The sequence below is a fragment of the Cibotium barometz genome, chromosome 42 (assembly GCF_041138505.1).
Source record: "Cibotium barometz isolate CiBa-2024 chromosome 42, ASM4113850v1, whole genome shotgun sequence".
In the NCBI taxonomy this organism is placed as follows: Eukaryota; Viridiplantae; Streptophyta; class Polypodiopsida; order Cyatheales; family Cibotiaceae; genus Cibotium; species Cibotium barometz.
This window is the reverse complement of record NC_141087.1, coordinates 16,840,821-16,862,877: the sequence shown is the minus strand read 5'-3', so window position 1 is coordinate 16,862,877 and position 22,057 is coordinate 16,840,821. Positions and strand designations below refer to the sequence as shown.

General features: G+C 41.8%; 1 protein-coding gene across 4 annotated transcripts in view; it reads right to left on the bottom strand.

Annotated features, from left to right (window-relative positions):
* Nucleotides 1-16,035: 16,035 nt before the first annotated feature.
* LOC147614222 (transcription factor bHLH140-like) overlaps nt 16,036-22,057 on the bottom strand; it is a 54,704-nt gene continuing 48,682 nt past the window's right edge. For 2 of the 4 annotated variants that reach the window (XR_015263092.1, XR_015263093.1), the window contains exons 3-7: nt 19,831-20,651; nt 18,923-19,724; nt 18,533-18,703; nt 16,937-17,446; nt 16,036-16,717 (exon numbers count right to left, since the gene is read on the bottom strand). Coding sequence is in view for 2 of the 4 variants with exons in the window: in XM_086780768.1 (XP_086636894.1) it covers nt 17,129-17,446; nt 18,533-18,703; nt 18,923-19,724; nt 19,831-20,651 (2,112 nt within the window). In the remaining 2 variants the exon portion in view is untranslated. Of the gene's footprint in view, nt 17,447-18,532; nt 18,704-18,922; nt 19,725-19,830; nt 20,652-22,057 lie in introns of all 4 variants that reach the window. The other 2 variants (XM_086780768.1, XM_086780769.1) reach the window with 1 other exon arrangement.

The following is a 22,057-nucleotide window of genomic DNA, read 5'->3' as shown; positions in this document are numbered from 1 at the left end:
TAATGGGGCAAAGGATCTGTAATTGTTGGCTCTTTTTACAGCTCCTTCAGAATGGTTATGGGGTTGATCATCATCAAAGAATCTGGTGTGCTTTGAGGTTCCCTCTTAGGTTCTATAATCAGCTCTGGTATAAGGTCTAAGATATGCTCAAGCGATGGCAATGTTTTTACACTCAACCACTTGCTCAAGTACTGGCTCTAGTTCAGCCTACACCTTCCTCACATAACCTCCTAGGCTTGTTTCATTCTCTCTTTATCCAACATGGGGTTGGGGTACTCCTTCAGTATCTTTGGAAGGTTTTTATAATGAATGGGCCTCTTTTCTTTATAAAGAGCAAGTTGGAGTAGGAGATTGCTCACTGTCTCCTCCCACAAGGAAGGTAGCTTTGGAGCTCTCGTCCAAAGTAATTTTGATCGTCATGCCATCATTGTCCTTTGATAACTGATCATGCATTAGGTTTTTGTGTGCTCTTTGAGGTCTTCTTTTGCACTTTTGGTTGTGGTACATAAGCCTTTTTAGGGGCTACTGCTGACTTTAAATCTTTCTCTTTTGATGCTTTCCTTCGAAGATGAACCTTCTTGACTAGGACTCTAGCTAAACTGGTTGGGCACCCTTAGTCGTTGAGGCTTTAGATGATGCATCCCCTATCTCTTTCTATATTGTTATCTTATAGATTGTCTACTAGGCTTATTACCTCATGAAAACACTTAATAAAGATGTAGTATCTAGACCTATAGAGATGGTCTTAAAGCCTCTTGTTCTTGAGAATGATAATAAGTCAATCAATGAGTGATAATTAATTTAGTCTTTTGTGGGGATTGCATCTCATGTTGAGATACTGGTTCTAGCAATATAGTTTCTCCTTGTCTCTCCTTCCTCTTGCTTGAGGTTATAAATTTAAGCAGTATGAATCCATCTTGGTGAGAATCCCACAGTAAATGGTTGTCTCAAGACCTTATAATTGGCCTTTTCAAGTGGGTTTTAGAGACCTAAACCACTGGCCTCTAGGTGCTATGTTTGTGGCAACTCCACTTCCCATTTACAATGGCATCCTATGCATGTCTTTTACATATTCACATAGTCATAGAATTTAAGGGGGTGGCTGCACAAGTCTATCTGTTTTTTAGGGTTTGGGATTTCTTGTCCCATCATGTGTTTGCAGTTTTCCAATGGTGCTTATCCTACGTCATCTTGGCTTAAGACTATATGCTTGCAATGGCTTTGAGGATATGTTATGTGAATGCCCTTGTGGGTCCCTTGCGTTTTGAGGTAAACCTAATCATTAGCTCTTTACCCTTTCCCATGTCCGCTATTCTAGAGAGGAACTTGAACTTGTTTCTATGGTGAAGAAACTTTTATAATGGGCTCCTGTGGAAAGTGAGACTCCTGCTTTCACTGTGTGTGCTTGATGTTAGATGTTTTGTGGAATACTTGTACCTAATGGTATGATAAAAGAGACATGTCTCAATTTTCGTAGCTATAGATTTTAGGCTCCTAGCCCCAAGGCCAGCTTGAGATAAAACTAGCTCAAGATCGACTCCAAATGTTTGAAACATTATGGCATCTGGCACGGTTTAAGCACTCCCTCAAGGAGAAAACCTTGAGGTTCCTGGTCTTTCTCACGCTCCAACACTGGAGCGGACCTTGAGATTCTTGTTCTTGCTCAAATACTTGAGCTTCACCCAAATATAGTGTGGTTTAAATGGATCTTGTTGCCAGGAGTTTCATCGTTCCTTCGCTCATGTCTACATTTTAATTTACTTATATCATCCCAAAGCTCCTTGCTTGAAGTGGATTTGAAAGAGTCAATCTTCTTAACAAGGGAGCACTTGTTGCTGAGTGCTAGTCGTTTGCGTAGGACTAAAGGCTCAATGGGTTTGAGGAAGTGTGGTTTATTGATATAGTTGACTATATTGTTGTTTCCAACAATTAGTATAGCTCGAGCTTGTATCAAAGGTTTCATTATGGTGAAATAGTGTCTCTATAACTTCCTGAGTAGGTTTGAAATTGATTTTTAATACATATCTGTGCAAGTGACACATTTGTTTCTCTCGTCAAATAAGTTTTTTAATGTTTTTTTTAATTTTTTATTTTAAAAAAAGGCTTACATCTCTAGGTTCTCACACAAACTCAAGTCTCTAGGCCCACGTCATTGGGCTCATGTCTCTAGAGTCACATCTGTAAGTTTACACCTCTAGACTCACGTCTGTAGGCCCATATAAGTAATCCTAGTTAATGGTGGTTATAGGTGTGGATTATAGTGGGATAGGTAATTTATGCCCATCCATTTTCTTGGTAGCTTAGAAGCATGAAAAATCAATAAAAAATAAATTAAAAGTACTTGTAATGGAGCTCAATGCTTATATAATACCACTCCACAATTTCTAAGCTATTTCTTGATTTAATGCAATGAAATCTAAGCCTTGTAAGAAAATCACTAAGAAAAAACTAGGGTTTCCCCTTCCAAGATAATATGAAAAAAGAATGCAACAAACTTCAAAAATTTATAAAAATAATAAAACTAACACATCCAAAGCTCCAAAACCATATGCCTCTCAAAGTGTGACCTCTTAATCCACATCAGCCAAACAATAAACCCAATAGTTAGAAATGGATGGAAGAATAGAACTAAGCCCTAGGCTAATCCCCCAATAGTAGTAGTGCCAAGTATATTCAAGTCAAGACCTTACCTTAGTCTTGTCAAATCATGTCTTGTTAGGTTTTGTCTTTGAACCGCAATGCAACTCCCTGATGTGGGTGCACTATATCATTCATCGGGTCCCGTTATCACACAAAAATGCTCCTTGGCAAATGGGATAAAGGAAGAGATCCGTATGCCTAGATGGAGACAAGAAGAGATAGCCTTCATGGTGATTCTCTCTCACAAAGGGTGGATAGGGAAGAAGCTGATGGGAAACCAAAACCTACAAACAAACCTATCTAGCATGCATCCATCAAGCAAGCAAGAATCAATAGCATACATGCAAGCAAGAGTAGAGAAGAAAAGATCTCAAAAGTATGCTATTTACAAGGGAATGAATGTATATTTCTTATGGTCAAAAGGGACTTATATACAAGTGGCTAGTGTTCACAATATGCCAGCCAAACTTAAAAATGTTTCGGCCACTATTACTAGTCGTAAACAAGTATGTACACCAAGAAGTCCTTAGACTTTCCCTATTTGACATTAAGCTCATGTTCATGCTGCTTTATATGTTCCAACATTTTCTTACAAAAGACAAGTACTTGTTTGATGATTAAGATGGCAAAGCGCCTTACAATAGGTCGTGCAAGTGAAACCATGCTAATAGGGTTAATGGTGGTTAACAACATTCCACTTCATTGCATATATGCAAGGCTAGGGGTACTAGAGAAGTTTCTAAAGTTGCTGGTAAATTATGCATGGAATATGTAACCACGTGAGAGAGATGTCGAATCGAAAAAGATTTTATCAAAAGTAGAGGGAATATGAATTTCATAAAGGATGCTAAAACAACCAAGCAAACACAAGATTGGTCTAGCAAAGTTCATATAAGTGGATCTAAGGCAAGGCATCTTCTATGAGTGAATCTAAGGTAAGGCAACCTAGTAAAGTTTGTTTGAGTGGATCTAAGGCAAGGCATCTTCTATCCAAGGTAAGGAATCTTCTATGAGTGGATCTAAAGCAAGGCCTATTCAAGTTCTAAGTGTGACTAAGGTAAGGAATCTTCTTACACAAATGTTGAATGCCACATAGAGTTTAAAGTATGGAACAAGTATGCGACTGTCCACCCAGAAACAAAGCAAATGCGGCAAAGAATGGTTTGAAGTTTGCAAAAGTGTGGTTTGCTCTGGCACACTTTCTTCTCTACTTGAGAAGGTGCAACTCTCAAGGGAGGAGATTATAACTCTTAAAAATAATTTAATGAGTTCACAAAAGCCATGATGGGAGCAACACATATTACATACTTTATAGTAAACCCTCATTGCACAAATGTACCTTAAAACTATTCTCATTTATTTCTCTCATTAATCTTTCTTATTTTCCAGCTATGCATACGCATATACATATCCTCTATGCACATGCCCTCAATTTTTTTAAATGAACGAGTCGCTTGCGATTTGAAGCACACAACCCAATTATTACCACTACCTTACAAAAGTTAATTACATTAAAAACACAAGGCGTATCAGAGAAATGCATAAGAGAATAATGCCCTCCTACATGAAATATTTAACTCGTTCTACATATTTGGGTGGAAGGAAAGTACAAAACTTCAAGGAAACCCAAAAAAAACCTCCCTACATTTTATATTTAAAAAATGGAGGATCCACAAAGAATTTTAGCATTGTGAAACTCTAATGCCCCAAGGGAAATGATGATGGTTTGCTACTTAACAGTGTGGGAGTAGGTGGTTGTGCCAAATCTACTCCACAGTACTTCATGTAATCTTAGCTATAATGTTATATCTATAGCTAAAACCTTTTTATTAAAAATCACTTCTAAGAGTATAAGTTTAAAATGACTCATTTTATAGAAAGGACAAAGAAAATTGTTTGCCAAGTTGTTTTGCTATAACCACACACACAAGCATTCCTCTCAAAATAAGAGTCCACCACAAAAGAGTGTTATCAATATTTCTCTAGGTCAAATATCACATTTGAATAGATCATATCTAAGGCAAATACAATAAACCTTTCCATTAAGAACCCCATATTTAAACCAAAACCCCATGCTCGAGGACTGTAATCTAAATCCAAATCCTACCTACATGTTTGTAGACCCTAACTCTAATCCAAAACATGATGTCATGCTTGAGAATCCTCACCACCCTAATCTAAACCCTAACCCCATCCAAAGTACCCTAATCAAACAGTGTATCCATCCTTGAGAACTCTGTAGGCGAGGAAAATGACTGCTTATTCCCTTAGCAACCTACCGAGAGTCTCTGGCTATGCACACAGCATACACCAGGCAGATACGGATCTAGCACAAAACAGGCACAGCACACAAACCATTGAAAACTACTGGATTGACCATCTAATAAATAGTGCAAGAACACGATGGCTTAATAGATAACTCTACCGACCATAACATATGAAATGGAAATGAATACACAAAGACAAAACAGGAAGACACATGTACATAAGAGAGAATAAAAGAACGGTCTTGCTTATTTCAATCAAAAAAGAATATGATACAATCGACAGCCAGCCTTTACAAAGCTCAAGATCCATCCTTTTATATTGCTGCCTGCTTGCAGTATCCATCAGTATTGTGATTCCCTTGGTGATAGGATGCATTGGTTGGGTGTTAAGGAAGCGTCGTTCTTGTAAAAACATAATCTAGGTACCATTCTACTAGCCCTGACAATTAGCAGTGTTGACATGCGGCTATCTCGTTATTGCTGCGGCGCTAGCCCACGGCACTAACACTTGGCATGCCCGGTGGGTCGGATTCCCAATCTGACCACTCGAACCCAAAAAGTTACAGTCTTTCGGAATGTTAGATGCCTTTTAGCCTCTAGGTGAGTTTTGATTACAGCTTGTAGAGGCATTACTGATGATCTCTAATTTGGCACTTTTAGTTGTCGAATCCTAAATCCTGTGGTGGCGGGCACATCCTAGCCTTTGATGTGGAAGAGCGGTTTTGGAAGGTGGAAGATGAAGAATGCCTTCCGCGAGATGAATTCTGGGGATTGACTTCCAGAAAAGAAAAAATTTGGGGTAGTATTGGCTTCTTCCCAGTGTGCTTGCCCTTGAGTTCCTTATTATGGGCAAGCATCTTGTTGCTGTCGTGGTTGTTGGTCTGGTGTTGCTCTTTGTAGGACATCATCATGGTAATTAGCTAACTATGCAGTTGGTCATAGTTCTTCTGGAGAGTCGTGACATAATCATTTAGTAATTCCAATAGCTGTATCTTTTCCATGTCGATAGTAGGTGTCTCCGGATTTGGTTATGTTGGGTCTTCAAAGTGTAAAGGAATGCTCTCTTTAGGCTGAGGTGAGGATGGCTCTGCCTCTTCTAGTGATATCCTAGCTACACCTAGTAGCAACACTGATATGGGAGGCAGAGGAGCTGCCCATGATCCTTGAATATGAGCCCTCCAACTTTCAGGATGCTGGCTTCTTTGCCCTCTCCCTACAGAGCAACCTCTTCTGCCATCGGAGCCATGGTTGCCCCAGCTTTATTGCCATGAAAACCAATCCCACCTCGGCAGCTACCATAGTGATGACTGCCTTGCAACAAATTGCCATAGCCGGAAGAGGGCCTTTGGATCCCATCTTGCAATCTCCAGTCGTGTGAAGAAGGCAGTGCTCTTTCTAACCATCCTCGGCTTCTCCCTTTGTTGTAAGGGTCTTTACTGCCGCCACCAGATGACTGGCTTTCACTGTAGAAACTCCTACGAGGGCCTAGACGATCGCCCGTAGGTATTGCCTTCCCTTTCAGGGTAATGGTAACCTTGCCTTGTGGTACCCAAAATCAGAAGAAGGTAATAGGGACTGTTGAATTTTTGGAGTGTTTTGTGCATCATGGAGTGTGGGTGTACAGATGGTTGGTTTGTCAGTTTTGGCTATTGGGGCTGGGTTTTCTAGGGCTAGCAGCTGGGCCTTCGACATACACATGGTATTCTTCGTGGTTGGGTGAGAGAGAATGTAGAAGGATGTTGTAGGTAAAGGGTTGTGGCTTGGAGCGAGAAGGGGTGCTGCATGCAAATAGATAGATACACATAGATTAATTGGAAGTTGCGGTGATTTAAAAAGAGTTACAATGCAGGATTGCATGCATCGGTTGAAAATTCTTGATGGGACTGCATCATATCACTCAGCACTTGAGAGAATTCTTTCATGGTTGTTCGGAGAGGGTTGGTATTATCATGGTGATGGATGTCTAGGTAGTGGATTAGTGGGGCTACTGCCTCGATGAAGGGATTTGGTGGCATCGGTACGTGGTAGGGTCACAGGTGATAGCCGTTGACCAGATTATGGAACCGTTCGAGTGTGCTGAGTGAGAAGGTAGAATTTTTCCACTATCTAGAATGGTCTTGTCCATCGGAGCTTCAGGTTTTCAGGATGCGGACCCATGCGAGACTGAAATAACAGGAGTGGGTCTTCTTCCTTAAACATGTAAAACTTGGAGTGGCGGTTGACCCACTTCTTCCTTCTTTTCTGGATGACTGTGGTGACGAAGAAACTCTTCAAGCGTGCTTCATCCAGAGCAAGGATCTAGTCCAGCCGATACTGCAGGGACTCTTTCGGGCTTAACTTTTCTATAATGGCAATGTGGAGACTTGGTACTAGGAATTCCATTGCTACAATTGCCTCTGTGCTATATACTAGTTTGAATGGGGTCATTCTGGTCGAGATCTTGTAGGCTGTGCGGAATGACCATAAAGCTAAATACAACTTTTCATCCCAGTCATTGTGATTTTGATTTGACGAACTTTGTGAGGATCTGCTTGAGGATTTTGTTGGTCGACTCGGCTTGACTGTTAGCTTGTGAATAGTACATTGTGGAGCGTTTATGGATGATGAGATGTTGGGTGACCAATTCTTTGATGACATCATTGACAAAGTGTTTATCTTGGTCACTAATCAGTTCGATCGAGCATCCGAAAAAACGAGTGATTATCATCTCGTAGAGGAATTTGGTAGTTGACTTTGCCGTGTTATCCTAGAGAGCACGGAATTCTACCCATTTGGTGCTGTAGTCTGTGGCCACCAGGATACACTTGTGAGCGGTGAAATGGGCTGGCAGCTTAAACGGGCTGACAGGAATGGTATCAAGGGGAGGATTGGGTTGTGCACGGTATTTTGTCTCTATCTGTTGGCTGGCCACCCAAAGATGTTGGCATATGTCACACTACTTGGCCCATCTGTAGGCATTACCAAGTATTGTCGGACACCAGAGTCTTATTTGGAGGATTTTCCTTCTCGTGACTTCTCCAGCGAATTATCCTCCACTGATTCCCGGATGAGCTTCTCTGAGGGTAGCTTCCTGCTCATGTGGTAGGATGCACCTTTGGAGAATTTGGTCATTCCCCTTGTGGTATAACTGGCCAGCTATGATTTGGAATTGCCGGCTCTGCAGACCACAATCCGCTTCTGCTGATCTCTGGAAAGATTATCCTCCATCAGACCTATGACAAAATGTTAAAATTCCATCATACCATGTCTAGGGGTTGGGGATGACTGTGTCAGTTGTGAACATCTTAGCATCCGATAGGTCATCCGCTACTCTACTTGGGGCTTCGCCGGGACTCAAGGTGAGATAGATAATCTCACACTGTATGATTGGCACTCGGGGTGTGCACTATTGTGAACACGAACAAGGAGTATTAGCATTCATCTAGCTAGTTTTCCTACTAAACTCTACTTATCCACCAAATACAATAAAGCGGAGTGATCCATGTGAAAGGTAAACTTATTACCCAACAAGTAGTGCCAAAACTTGGTGACTGAGTAGATCATGCCAAGGGCTTCTCTGTGTGTGGTTGAGTAGTTCTGCTCGGCATCATCGGCGAGCCTTTGACTGGCGTAGTAGACATGCATGAACCATTTCTTCTTAGCCTCTTGCATCAGAACACTACCAATTGCCACATTAGAGGCATCCACAAAGACGTGAAAGGGCAGTTCCCAGTTTGGGGCTTGGACACCAGGCGCTTTCTGTGACAGCATGAGCTTGAAATGCCAGAATGCAATGTCGCATTCCGTTGTCTAGTTGAAATTACCTACCTCAACTGCTTGGTTAAAGGTGTTTTGATCTGCACCACCTATTGGAGTTTAAGGGGACTGCTACATGGGAGAGGTATCTGAGCATTCGGCTATGCCATCTAACTTACCCCAAAAATCTTCTCAACTCTTTCTCATTGGTTAGAGTTGGGGCTTTGTGGATCACCTCGACCTTGGCTGGGTCAACTGCTATTCCTTCTTTGGAGATGATGTGGCCTAATAGCATTTTGCTTTCGACAACATGGCGACGAGGACACTTTGCCTTCTTCTTCCGGGCTCATCTCCGAGAATCTAATTTGTGATTTTGGCTGATTGTTTGGCCTTCTCGTCTTTTCCGGGTCCTTTTTCCGCAACGCCTCTCTGGCTTCCACCCAAGCGGATACTTCCATCCGAACTTTGTGTTGTTCCTACCAGGTGACCCCTTTTTGCTTTCCCTTCTTATCCGAGGTCGGTTCCTACACCACCTCCAGAGTCTTGGGTTGCATGGAGCTGGTCACCACCATGGCTAATGATTCGGCCACTTGTGTGGTTAGCCGGGTTACTACTTGCTCATCCAAAGCTTGGATCTCCACCGCATTTATTGCGGGTTGGCCGAATGCGTAAACCTGGGCTCCCTCTATTTCTGCTTTATGCTTTCTCCATATTTCACACTTTGACTTCTGGTGGCCTTGGCCATGGCAATAAAAGCATGTGAAGACAAGCCTTGGAGCAGAGGATGATTATGATGGTTCCACATCTAATGATGAATCGGAGGAGAAGGAGGAGGAAGATCACAAGGCTAGGTTGAAGAGTAAGAAGGCAAGGAAGATAGCCAAGGAATTGATTGCAGCCATGGCTCAATCGACCAGTAAAGGTATGAAGCCCACTCCTACCATCTGGTCAGGCATCTGGTGTACAAGGTGTCGCAGTTATGGACATGGAGCCAAGGAATGTGGCTTGAATGAACTCTAGTGTGCCATTTGCAGAATGGCCACACGTACAACTAAAGCTTGCCAACACAATGTGGCAGGAGAGTCCCTCCAAAACCAGTGATCCAACCCCCCCGTGGTGGCCACACTCCAACCCACCCAACCAATGGCTCCACTAGAGCAATACCGCAAACCCCAATTCTGCCCACGTGGAAACTTTCATCCAAAGGACATGGCTCTGCTCTGAGAGCTAAGTCTATGAGCTGCTCCATGGTGATAGTAGTCAGGTCAGCCAAGCAATGGAGCATTTGAATTGCTTGCTAAGGCCCTTCATGAAATGAGAATTGAGAATTTTCTCCATGGGCCGATTGATTGCATCTAGTGTACGGAGAAGTTTCCGGAACTCTGCACCATAATCCTCCACTGTCATGCTCTCCTGGTTCATTTTGCACAGCTTATCCAACACATTCTCTAAAGCGTTGAAGGAATGCATCACACGGATGGTACGGTAAAAGTGAGAAAATGAGCGTACTAATATTGAGCAACCCAATGAGCGGCACTCTTCTAGAGTGGGGGGACAAAGGCATCCTTTTTTAAGGTGCTGGTCCATCGGGCCAAGTACATTGACACGCCAAGTGGTGTCAAACATTAGGATGTGAGCATCTGCATCATCCGAGAATTTTCAGAGAAGTTGGAATACTTCACAGGTCACTGCATCATGTTGTAGCGGAGGGGACAAGGCTGCGAGGGTGGTGGTGGTGGAGGTGGTATGAACAGTGGTGGTGAGGTTGGGGTAGTAGGGGTGAGTGGTTCTTCTTTCTGAGTGGGATGCGGGTTGTTCTAGTTCAAATTCGGTGGGTTGGTCTTCAGGGTTGGTGAATAAGAATTGTTGAGCTTGGTTGCGCTCCAAGTAGCGCCTTTCACGTGTTGACATGAGGGACAGGTTTGAAAACAAGGGGGAAGAGATTCAAACACAATAGCAATGAGGCAGCAAATGAAATGGCAACAACAAGAAGCAACAAAAAGCATCGTGGTCACCAAAATGTTGGCAAAGGAAATGACCACTTATTCCCTCAGCAACCTATTGAGAGTCTCTGGCTATACACACAACATACACCAAGGTAGATACGGATCTAACACAAAACAGGCACAACACACAAACCACTGAAAACTATTGGACTAACCGCCTAATAAACAGTGCAAGAATATGATATAACTTAACAGATAACTCTACTTACCATAACATATGAAACGGAAATAAATACACAAAGACAAAACAGGAAGACACATGTACAGAATAGGGAACAAAAGAACGGTCTTGCTTATTTTAATCAAAAAGGAATATGATACAATCGGCAACCATCTTTTACAAATCTCAAGATCCATTCTTTTATACTACCTACTTGCAGTATCTGTCACAGTACTGTGAGTCCCTTGCTGATAGGATGCACTGGGTGGGTGTTAAGGAAGCACCGTTCTTGTAATAAAGTACTCTAGCTACCATTCGGTGGCCCTGACAATTGGTGGTGCTAACATGCGACTACCCGACTGCCCGACTGTTGCTGCAGCGTTGGCTCGTGGCACAGGCTAGCCTACGGCTAACAAATTACATCACATATTCCAAACCTCATCAACCCTAACCCTTCCATTTGGCCATAGGGGCTATCCTCAACAATAACAAAAAAAAAACATGCTACCGAATGATCCCATTTTTACAAGAAAAGCTAACATGGAGAGTCTTGAAATCTTAGAAACTACATTACTAGAAGATTCACCAAAGTGAAGAAGGCAAAAGAAAATCCACAACCATCTCAAGCTCAAGAAGACCATTCGTTCTTTTAGCACAAAGAGAAGTGGATGGAGGTAGTAAAAAGAGAAGAATATGACAGAGTTTGAGGGAAGAGTTGGCTCAACAAAAAGTGCATGAGAAAGCTGCATAATGGATTGAAGAAACTAGATACATGGAGGAGGAGGATACTCTATGTAGGTAGCATCAAGAGGAAGTAGAAGAATCAAGATGCAAGGAGTTGGAGGAAGTAGAAGCTAGACACGTGGAGGAGGAGGAGACTCTACGTAAGTAGCATCAACAGGAAGTAGAAGAATCAAGATGCAAAGAGTGGGAAGAAGTAGAAGCTAGGTATATATGGAGAAATAATTGAGGCATGCTGAAACATGGAAGAAGTTCAAATCAAACCAACCACCTTGGACTACTAATAAGGACCGGCCCCACACCCCCACTGTGGGTTCTTCTAGTGCCCTTTTCATGTAGAAGAAACGAGAAAGTAGGGTGGGGATAAAAGCTTGAGAGAGATCAACAAGTTTTAGAAAAGAATAAACCCCCCCTCTTTTTGCTAAGGTGGTGAAAGATGTTATGGAGTTTGCCACAAAGAGGATCACTACACACACAAGGTGCATGGCCCTCTAGAGTCATCAGAAATCCTTGTAGGGATTTTTGAAGACCCCAACTTGTGCAATATGCATACTAGAATCCAATTTGCCAAAGCACACTTTGATAGTCATATACCCAAGTAGTTTTACAAGGTTGAGTTTCTCAGCATAAGCACTAGCTTGTTTCATAGAACTTGTTTAGATATTTTTACTTGAGCAATTGTTCCTTATCATGGTCGATGCAGTTAGCCATTACACGACGAGAGGGTATTTTATTGAGGTATAATCTGACCCATCCCTTCCAAGCATGTTTTTTCCCCCATGTGTTGTTGTGAAAGAGTAGATATGCAATGCTACCTATAAAAAATATAATTCTATGAGATAAGAATTTAATGATGGCATAATGAAGAGATGAAGTGTGAGGTATAACTTAGCACCATGTCCATTTACTACCTTATATAAAAGTTTCAATTTTCTACCTTATATAAAAGTTTCTTGTATAAATTGCAGTTCCAATTTTCTACCTTTCTATTTATGTGCTCCCTTCATTCATGGTTGCATGGTAACCCACATTAGCACACTAAGTTTAATAAGTACCCAATGTCCATCCATGCCTTGAATATTGATTAAGAGATGGAATTAATGATTTCTTTAGGCCTTCTACTGCAAGTGGGGCATTGTGCAAACTTATGTAGAGAAGATAAGGAAAAGAGGTGATCGAAAAGGGGTAATAAAGCATAGGGGGTGCCCAAAATCTCAAAGAGCTTAGAGGGGTGATGTGGAGCTCAAAAGTGTATTGCAAAATATTAGAGAGGTAATACAAACTTAGCGGTGGGTTGAGGAGTGTTGTAAAGCCTTAAAATATGTTGCAAAATCTCAAATAGGTTCTACATATTCAAGGGTTGGGGTAAGGTGTGTTACAGAGCTCAGAGGAGGGTGCTTAGAGGTCAGTTGTTGGGGTTTGGGGGTGCTGCAAAGTTTATAGATGGTATGAGTGGTGCTCAAAGGTGAGGTAAGGGGTAGTATAGAGCTCAAAATGTTGCTTGAGGGGTGCTATAGAGCTCAAAGAGTGCTACAAAGCTTATAAAACCTCGCAAAAGTATAAGAAAGCGATGATGGACAACATAGAAAGCGACGATGCACTAGAGAGAGAGAGAGAGAGAGAGAGAGAGAGAGAGAGAGAGAGAGAGAGAGTTGTTGCATAGGAAAAGAAGACCTAAGAGAAGGGAAAGAGGTGAGAGAGATGAGAGATAAACAAAGGAGAGCTTGCGACTAGTGGGGATGGAGGGAGGCAAGTTGGAAGTGTCTATGGTAAGAGTTGAAGGAGATGAGAGAGAAACAATGGAGAGGTTGGGACTGGTGTGGAGGTTGGGGGTTAGAAGGAAGGAGGTTAGAAGAGTCTATGGGAGGAGTTTAAAGGAAATAGAATGAGATAGGCTATGCCAAAAAATGTACAGTAGGTTCCAAATATAGGTCCTACATCTAAAATAAGAGATACGGACATTTTAAAAGGACATCTCAAATACATAAATCTTTGACCACCCCTTTTGATGAGAAAAGTAACCTTTTTTTCACATGGTTTTTCCTCATTGCTCCTAATCACTCCTCCTTCTAAATTGGGTTACCCTTAAAATGCCCCTAGGATATCTCATCCTCCCCCTTATAGACTTCAACTTGAATTTCCCTAGGATATCTCATCCTCCCCCTAACAGACGTCAAGTTAACTTGAAGGACCTTTTTACAAAGGTACAAAACCAAAAAATTATAGGTACATTTAGCCCTTATAGATGTGCATCTAGGATCTAAAAACAACATATTGTTATCCTTCACAATGCACCTAATCTAGAGACCATATTGTTATCCTTCACAATGTACCTAATCTAAAGACCATATTGTTACCCTTCACATTGTACCTGATCTAGAGACTATAATGAGATATAATAGGGACCCTTTAAGAGGTAGTTTGATTAAAAAGAGGACTATTAAGGTAAACAATGAGACAAAAAAGTTAAGCTATTTATCCCTCAAAAATGTGATCAAACATTTGTGTATCTAAGATTCCATTTTTAAAATGTCAGTATCATTCCTTTTAGGTGCATGGCGATGCAGGCTAATTTAGGTGTTTCATGCCATTCCATGTTTTTCTTTCTCTAAATTTAAAGTGCATAGGACCCCAACCATGTGAATTCACAGAAGAAAAACGTGATCAAAGCTCTTAAAATGTTGCTTTTGAAGGGTTGGGATATAAAGGAGAATGAACTTCAAGAGGACTTGCTTAGATGTTGTGTGGTTAAGGAGAAAACCATTGCTAGGTTTTATATTGGTTAATACCATTTCACTTTGGTGTTTCCTTACAAGAGATACATATACATCAAACATGAGTGGGAATATCCCTTGATTCTTATAACATCGCCAAGGTAAATTTAAGCTTTCAATCATACAATTGTGTATGAAGACTGGAATCTCTCAAACTTTCGATTACTTAATAATACATGTTGGACAAAACTAAGCATGTTGTTTGATGAGGGACTCCTCATAAACTTTCATGGCATCATCATCATACCCTTGATTGGCTTCATACACCTTGCATTTTGGAATGACGTATCTTTGGGCTATTGGTTGTAATGTTGTATAGATCTATTAATTTTTAATAGATTTCTAATTTTCTACATAATGAGAACTTGCACCTTCAAGATCTTTTTAGGATTTGCCCTTTTACCCTTAAATTTGTAAAATTTTGAAATTGATAATAAAAAAGAAGAAGTTCCAATGCTCAATGTGAGGTCTATTGCACACACATGCCATGTAAAACAATGCATTGGGATTATTGCATTTACATGCCCTTACAAAACGGGGCAACAAATTTGATATTTATTTCGAAGGAAGCTAAAAAGTAACATTTGCACACACTTGTTTTGATATAGTACTTGATTGTAAAAAATATTCCAATAAAAACAAGGCAAGGTAAGTTTGTTTCCTTAATTAAAAAAAGAATAAAATCATTGATAAATCCCTTTAAAGGACCCTAGAATATTTCAAGGTAGGACTTTGAGATGCAAAGGTTTTGTGGGTACATTAAGCCTTTACAAACATATATGTAACTAAGATCCAAAGGAAGCATGCTATTACTTGTTGACTTTGAATATACTCTATGTAAAGAGTAGCAAATAAGCACTCTTGGCTCATGTCTTTCATTTGGGAGTTTGGTTACATACCCATTCATGCATGTTTCAAGACCTTTCTTGAGAAGTCTTGCAAATTCTTCTTATTACAATGGTTCCTTGCCAAAGCCATAGGATGTCTTTTGTAAGACCTCTCTGTCTCTCTCATAGACCCATTGGGTCTTTTGCATTAGTAGCCCTAGTACTCCATCCACACCCTCTCGTTTGTACACCACCATTGAGTCCCCTATGGTCGTGTTGTCATACTTGTACACTTTATTCTCACTCCACATTTTCCTCTTGATGACTGGTGGAAAATCATTATACTACTTGTTTGTCTCATAGGTCAATTTTGGCCTGTTGTTGCAGACGTTAATATATCTTTCTTTCTTTCTTTCTCTCTCAGTACCATGATGATGTATTCCATGGAAATGATGTAACATTTTTGTCTCATAGGTCATTTTGGCCATTTGAAGACGTTAATACAACTTTCTTTCTTTCTCTACCTTTGAGGTGCAATATACCTCTCTCTCTCTCTCTCTCTCTCTCTCTCTCACATCTATCTTTGTCTCTCTTTCAACAACAAACTCACCCAATCAATGAGGTCGCCGAAGTGCACCTAATGTGTGGCGTGCTTCTTGATTTGATTCTCAGCACATTGAAAGTAGATTAGTACAAAATATAATACGTTTTGATGCATTTTCTCATCGTTTGAAATACAACTGGTTGATGATCGAGCATTCAATTTGTGTTGTGCTACTCCATAGCTTTCCTCCGTCCCAACTTGGGGGTATTTTGCACTGAGAACCCTGCCGACTCAAAAGAACTAAAACCATCACAAGTGGTCTGCAAGATGCTTGACGACCCTTTTCTAGATGAATGTACGATTTGTTATCAAAAAGAGGCTCATTTCAATGGTCAGCGAGCCTGAAAATGTACATAGTAACTTCCATCCTTACGTACATTTTTGGCACAAATCTCCTGCATAAATGAAGTGCGTTCCATGGAACGATGGAAAAAGTAACAATATTCAATGCTTGGAAGGAGGAATGGGGACTCCAAACGCCCACAGCAATGCCTAGAGCTTCTTATCACTGGAGACATTTCAATCTCAACAAATCATAAATTTTACTACTACTAATTTGAGGTAAAGTTTAAAGGTAAGGAGAAGTCCTCTGTACATAATTCGCGATCTCCTCTGAACCATTCCACAATAGCTAAAAAAGAGAACAAATGAGCAAACTGCGTTCCAATTTGACGTCATCAACCTTAAACTGAGGATCTCCTCCATCCAAGCCCCTACACATCATGGGTGGGGCTCGTCATCATCAAAGAAAAGGGGTATGAGCACTGCAAGGGTTGGGCAGGCACTCATTGCATAATAACCTCATTTTCTGTACATGTAGAAGCCAAGAGATACTACTCCTTCAACAATCCTTTTGTAGGGCTACACATTTATGCCCCACAATGTAAAATCATCCGTGACAAGCTTCATTTCGATCACGCAGCAATCTTATAGAGTTCCTGCAGCTACCTTTGCGAAGTCACCCTTCAAGACAAAAGCATAGCTTGTGAGAGAGAGGCAGCTCGATCAAGATCTTAACTTATCACACGACCCAGTCGTAAACACAACATGAAAGACTAGAAGCAACGTCCTATTTGAGACATCCCAAAACTGGACAAGTAAAATAAACAGTTCTCCCCCCTCCAGCAGCGAGACATCACCAAGAGTCTTTTAATATAGGAACTGTTTTTAGGAGATGAGCACCTTTTAAGCAAGGTAAGCATTGGATCCCTAAGTTGGTAAGATTTTCAGAGCACCAACATGCTATTGATTCAAAAGGCATTGTGGTATATTGCCATTCTTCTTGTCCTAACGTGTACGATTTGCTTCTTCCCACGACCAAAAAGCAAACCAACATTCTGTGTATTTGGGATTCAAATCCTGCTGCCAGCTCTCCTAGTTTGCCATCACGAGGTACCCTTTCTGCACCAAGTCAGAAGGAAAGGGAAACTGGCACGAAAATATATGCTGCTTTAACCTTGGAATATTTGGTTGTACACTTCGACATCTGTGACATCGAAGCTCCAATTTAAGCAGGGAACTCTCATTGCCATAGGGTTTTACTCTTCCTGTGCTTTTTAGTTCCTCGAGTACACCCTTCGAATCACGAAAGAAGGTCGTTGTGAAAGAGTTCCAATGCTTCTTGTCCATCAAGGAAGGTGAATCAAAATCTTGGCTGATTATATGCATGTGGAGTTGTCTCATTGATGGATCCTGCAGCAACAACAGTATGAGTGCTATTATCTAGAAATCCACAGTACAAAACTCTCTCTCTCCATGATGAGATTCCATGGACACATTGTACACCTTTTCTCATAGACCCGTTGGGTCTTTTGCAAGACGTTAATATATCTTCTCTCTCTCTCTCTCTCTCTCTCTACAGTTTGAGAGGCTAGACACCACACAGACATCTATTACCAACTTGTTTGGCTCCCACCCGCGAGCCCTGGTTAACACCCTGATTTGAGACCACTGGGACACACAGCCCCAGAGCCATGCAACCCCTTCGAGTGAGAACCCCCAAGGCCCGCGGCGCACCGATCACAAGATACTCCGTGCAAGAGCACACGCCCTCCCCAGAGCCAGACGCCTTTGAACCAGGAGATCCGAACCCTTTACCCGCTCCAGTTCTGGGACCTGCTTCAGCGACGCAGAGAGGCTCCACTACAGGTGATGGATGTTGAGGCGAGGTACACGGTTCATGAGGACGACACATTATGAGTCCGGACACACAAGGTTCTGCTGCTGCCTACTTAATTGTACACACAAGGTCTATGTAGTACATTGGTCCTGTCTATCCTTTCAGAAGCTAGTCTTTTACTTTTTTCATGTTGTCTTGACATCCAGTTTACTCATGCATCACAGATTCACATGTAACATCTTTTTGGTCTCAAGTACCCTTCGGGTCTTTCGTAGACGTTAATACCATCTTCTCTTTCTCATTGTACACGTAGGGCCTGCTTTGTAAATGGGACTTTTTTCCTTTTGGCACTTTTTAGTTTCATATTTACAAGTTCCAATTTACACATGGAGCATACGTAACACTCTTTGGTCTCATAGACCCATTGGGTCTTTACTAGACATTAATAAAATCTCTCTCTCTCTCTCTCTCTCTCTCACACACACACACACACACACACACACAACCAATAAAAAGTAATCAACTCTTCTGATTTCGAAATTAAAAGTGGAAAATTTAGGAAGTTATGAAGAATGTAAAATCCAATGATTATAGCAGAATACAAGAGTTTTTAGCAGAATAAAAGAGTGTAATAAAAAGTCACTCGATGCCAAGCATACCGAATGATAACCCATACGAAATGCCAATGATCGATCTTGATCAAGTAGAGATTGAACCCATGTCTGACCCAAGGTGTGCATGTGTTGTAAAAGCAATAGGTGTGAGCTCCTCAATTCTTCTATGCTGTCAAGGTCATCTTGTCTTGACACCACAAGAAAGTGTTTTCGCCCCTACATTTGTGAGGCAGCGAGTGTAAGAATTGGAGACAGCATTGTATTTTACAAACATAAATGTTGCATGGTTATACACCTAGGTATGAGATGAAAGCAATCTCAGGAAGACAATATAGCTCATTGAAAAAGCAGAGCACTCTGCAGCTACTCTACACTAAATAGATTAAAAATGGACTATATACTCCATTAACAATGACAAAAAGAGCCCTCAAATACCTTTGGAAACTTATCAGCAATTAAGATTGCTTCCTGTGTCACTTGCAGTATGGTGTCTGTGTGCTGTTCGGGTTGCAGAGCCATGTTCCTCAGTACTTCTGTCTGGGGCTCCCATTTCTTTGACTTGAAACCTTCATTGTCACGGCTTGTACCTAGTATGTGTGCTTCCCCTTCAAAGATACCTGCCTTACCATATGATTCAGATGCATTAATGCTCTCAGCATTGCTATGTTCTAGTAAGCTTGACCCAGAAGCCACAGAGTCAATTCTATCTGATACATTATATTTGACATCCATGGCACCTCTTGGAATAGCATCTTTCGGATCTCTGTCTTGCCTACCATGCTTTGCTTTGTGGTCACTGTTTGCATTGACAAATTTACGTTTTGCCGATTGCATCAAGATAGCAAAAGCATTAAGAGGCTTAGTTTTATGTGTGTCAGTAGTGGTTGTACCGCTCGGGTGAGAACTTTGGCTGATAGGTCCCTCTAAAACTTGAGATACCACAACTGAGGCAAAAGCCCGGAACATACAAGAGTATGCATCTCTCAATATTTTACAGCCTTCATCATAGTCTCCTTGCATAAAGTTCGGTCTTTGAGGGTTCATGTTCGGACCAAGAACATGAATAACATGTGTTACACCTTCAGTAACGTACAATGGAGATGTAACAGGGAGAGGAATGACAAGAGCTGAACCTGGATTCAACGTCTTGGCACGTTTCTTAGTTTCAATTTCTAACTCGTCACCTGCAGCTTTGAAAATTGCTGCATTGACACCCCCACCTCCTGCTTTCAGACGCCTGCCAAAAACGATAACGATTTTTTTTAAGCTTCTTTTTGAAAAAGGAAAATTCTCAAATAGTACAAAGATTTGGCATCATCTCAAGAAATAGGGAGCCCTCTGACCAATTGGTAGCATTTGCAATGAAGTTGCAATGCAGTCCACAACTCGAGTGCAGCTTGGTGATGTCTCCAGCTGTTGCCAAAAACTCTTCAGGTTTCAGACCACACACTGCCGCCTTCTGGCGGACACGAACCAGCATATCGGAATCTTCTTTCAGATCCACTAGTATGAGTCTGAGCCCATATTGCTTGAATTTGAGCAGCAAATCAGAGGCCGTTTCCATGATAATCTCTGCAGCTCTCTCGTGGTCAAAATGAAAGCCTGAGGTAGAAATTGAAGGAAAAGCAAGCGTTCTAGCGCCTTCACCCACACACGTGCTTGAGCCCCATTCAGATCTACACTCTCTTTCTCCCTGTTCTACTCCTGAAAAGATCTTCTCGTTGACATTACCAGACAACTGAGTATGGCATATATCATATCTTTCTTGATCACCTGTCTCAGAAGATTGCTGGTACAAGAAAAAAGCTTTCTCGACTTCACCAACTGTACGACATGTAACAATTGAGGAAAAGCCCTCGATTTTGGATGGCATCTCTATATGCGCCATGTGTTGTATCGCAGCTGGAGTATCCTTTCCCTGCAAGCCGCCCCCTTCATGCCCTGTACATTGTACTGCACTTTGTATGCATGATCTCACAGGTAAGTCAAGTACCAATGCTTCGGCTTTCACATGGAATCTCCTCGCTAGCTCAAGAAATTCACGCCGCTGGTCTTTAGTGAGATTGCACCGATCTATCATCACACTCATCCCCTGGTTTAATGCATTTTCTGCAGACTCCAAGCACTGTTTTTTTGATCCCTGCTTTCCATTGGAAATAATGTCCTGCAAATATACAACAATGTGGCGGAACAAGCTTAATCGATATCCTGAACAGTTTGACAATTTATGCGAAGAAATAAGGTGTTCTTTTTAGCATTTCAAATATGTAGTCCACTGGCTCTCTCTCTCTCTCTCTCTCTCTCTCTCTCTCTCTCTCTCTCTCTCTCTCTCATAGTTTATTTCATGTTCATTTTGTCCTTTTTTTTCTGGACACCTAGAGGACATTGACAGTTGTACATTGATTTGTCTCATAGGTCGAGTTTGGCCTCTAGTAGACGTTAATACAGCTTTCTCTCTCTCTCTCTCTCTCTCTCTCTCTCTCTCTCTCTCTCACACACACACACACACACACACACACCCTCCGCATCTTTTATAGACGTAATAACACTCAAAAAAACCAGAAAATCAAAAATCAGAAAAACTCTTTTTTTTTTCGTAACGGTTCTCTCTCTCTCTCTCTCTCTCTCTCTCTCTCTCTCTCTTCAATACTTCTCGCCCCTTAACATCCAGATTGAGCTTCATATATAGAGGGGATCTTGTGGAGATTGTCCCATCCTGTCTACCTTGGTGTCACTTGCAGTGGCCCACGCTTCACCATGCTTCCCGCAGCACATGCCAGAGTGACACGGGGATATGCAGCCTTGAGCTTACTTGAGCAGCAGTGCTTCCATGCACATTTCCATGAGCCCAGGACAAAGGTTGGCTTTGTGACACCCTCGTTACACCAGCCTTGATTTATCCGATGAGAGGCCCCAGGTCATGATGTTCTCCCATATAATCCGCAGCAAACCATCAGTCCCAACCCAGATTATCGAGGCACAGTTTGCTGCAGCCCCGATGGTAGTGGATGTACTCTTCCAGACAGTTACATACCTCCATCGCATCAATCACATGAATCCCCACAAGTACCCGAGGCTTGCCCTGGAGTCCTCGAGACAGCTAGCACTTCAGGGCCACTCTGGAGTATAATATGCATTAGTTTCCACTTGGTTCCCTCAGTAGAGTTTGGACTCCCCTTTTCTTCGGCTCTCTCACAAGGATACCAACCCGGTTATCCAATTGGATCTTCTCACCCTCTACACCCATTGCACATGGATCACACCTCTGGAGCTCCCAACGAAGATGCACTTCTACATAGATCACTTCCTCACACTCACTGAGGATGGATTCATCCAGCAGCCAGGCTACCTGAGTGTTCACATGTCCCATGCCATGCGTATTGCGATTGGCCAGATACGGGTTTCATCCCGCCGCCTCAGAGTGGAGATAGGTAGAGCTGAGCGTGTCTTCAGAGCCGGGAAGCTCATACGGAGACCCAGAGAGGAGGGGATCTGCCGATTATGCCACAAAGAGGTTGAGACGGAGGAGCATTACATATGCCGCTGCCCAGTATACTATGAGATCCGTGG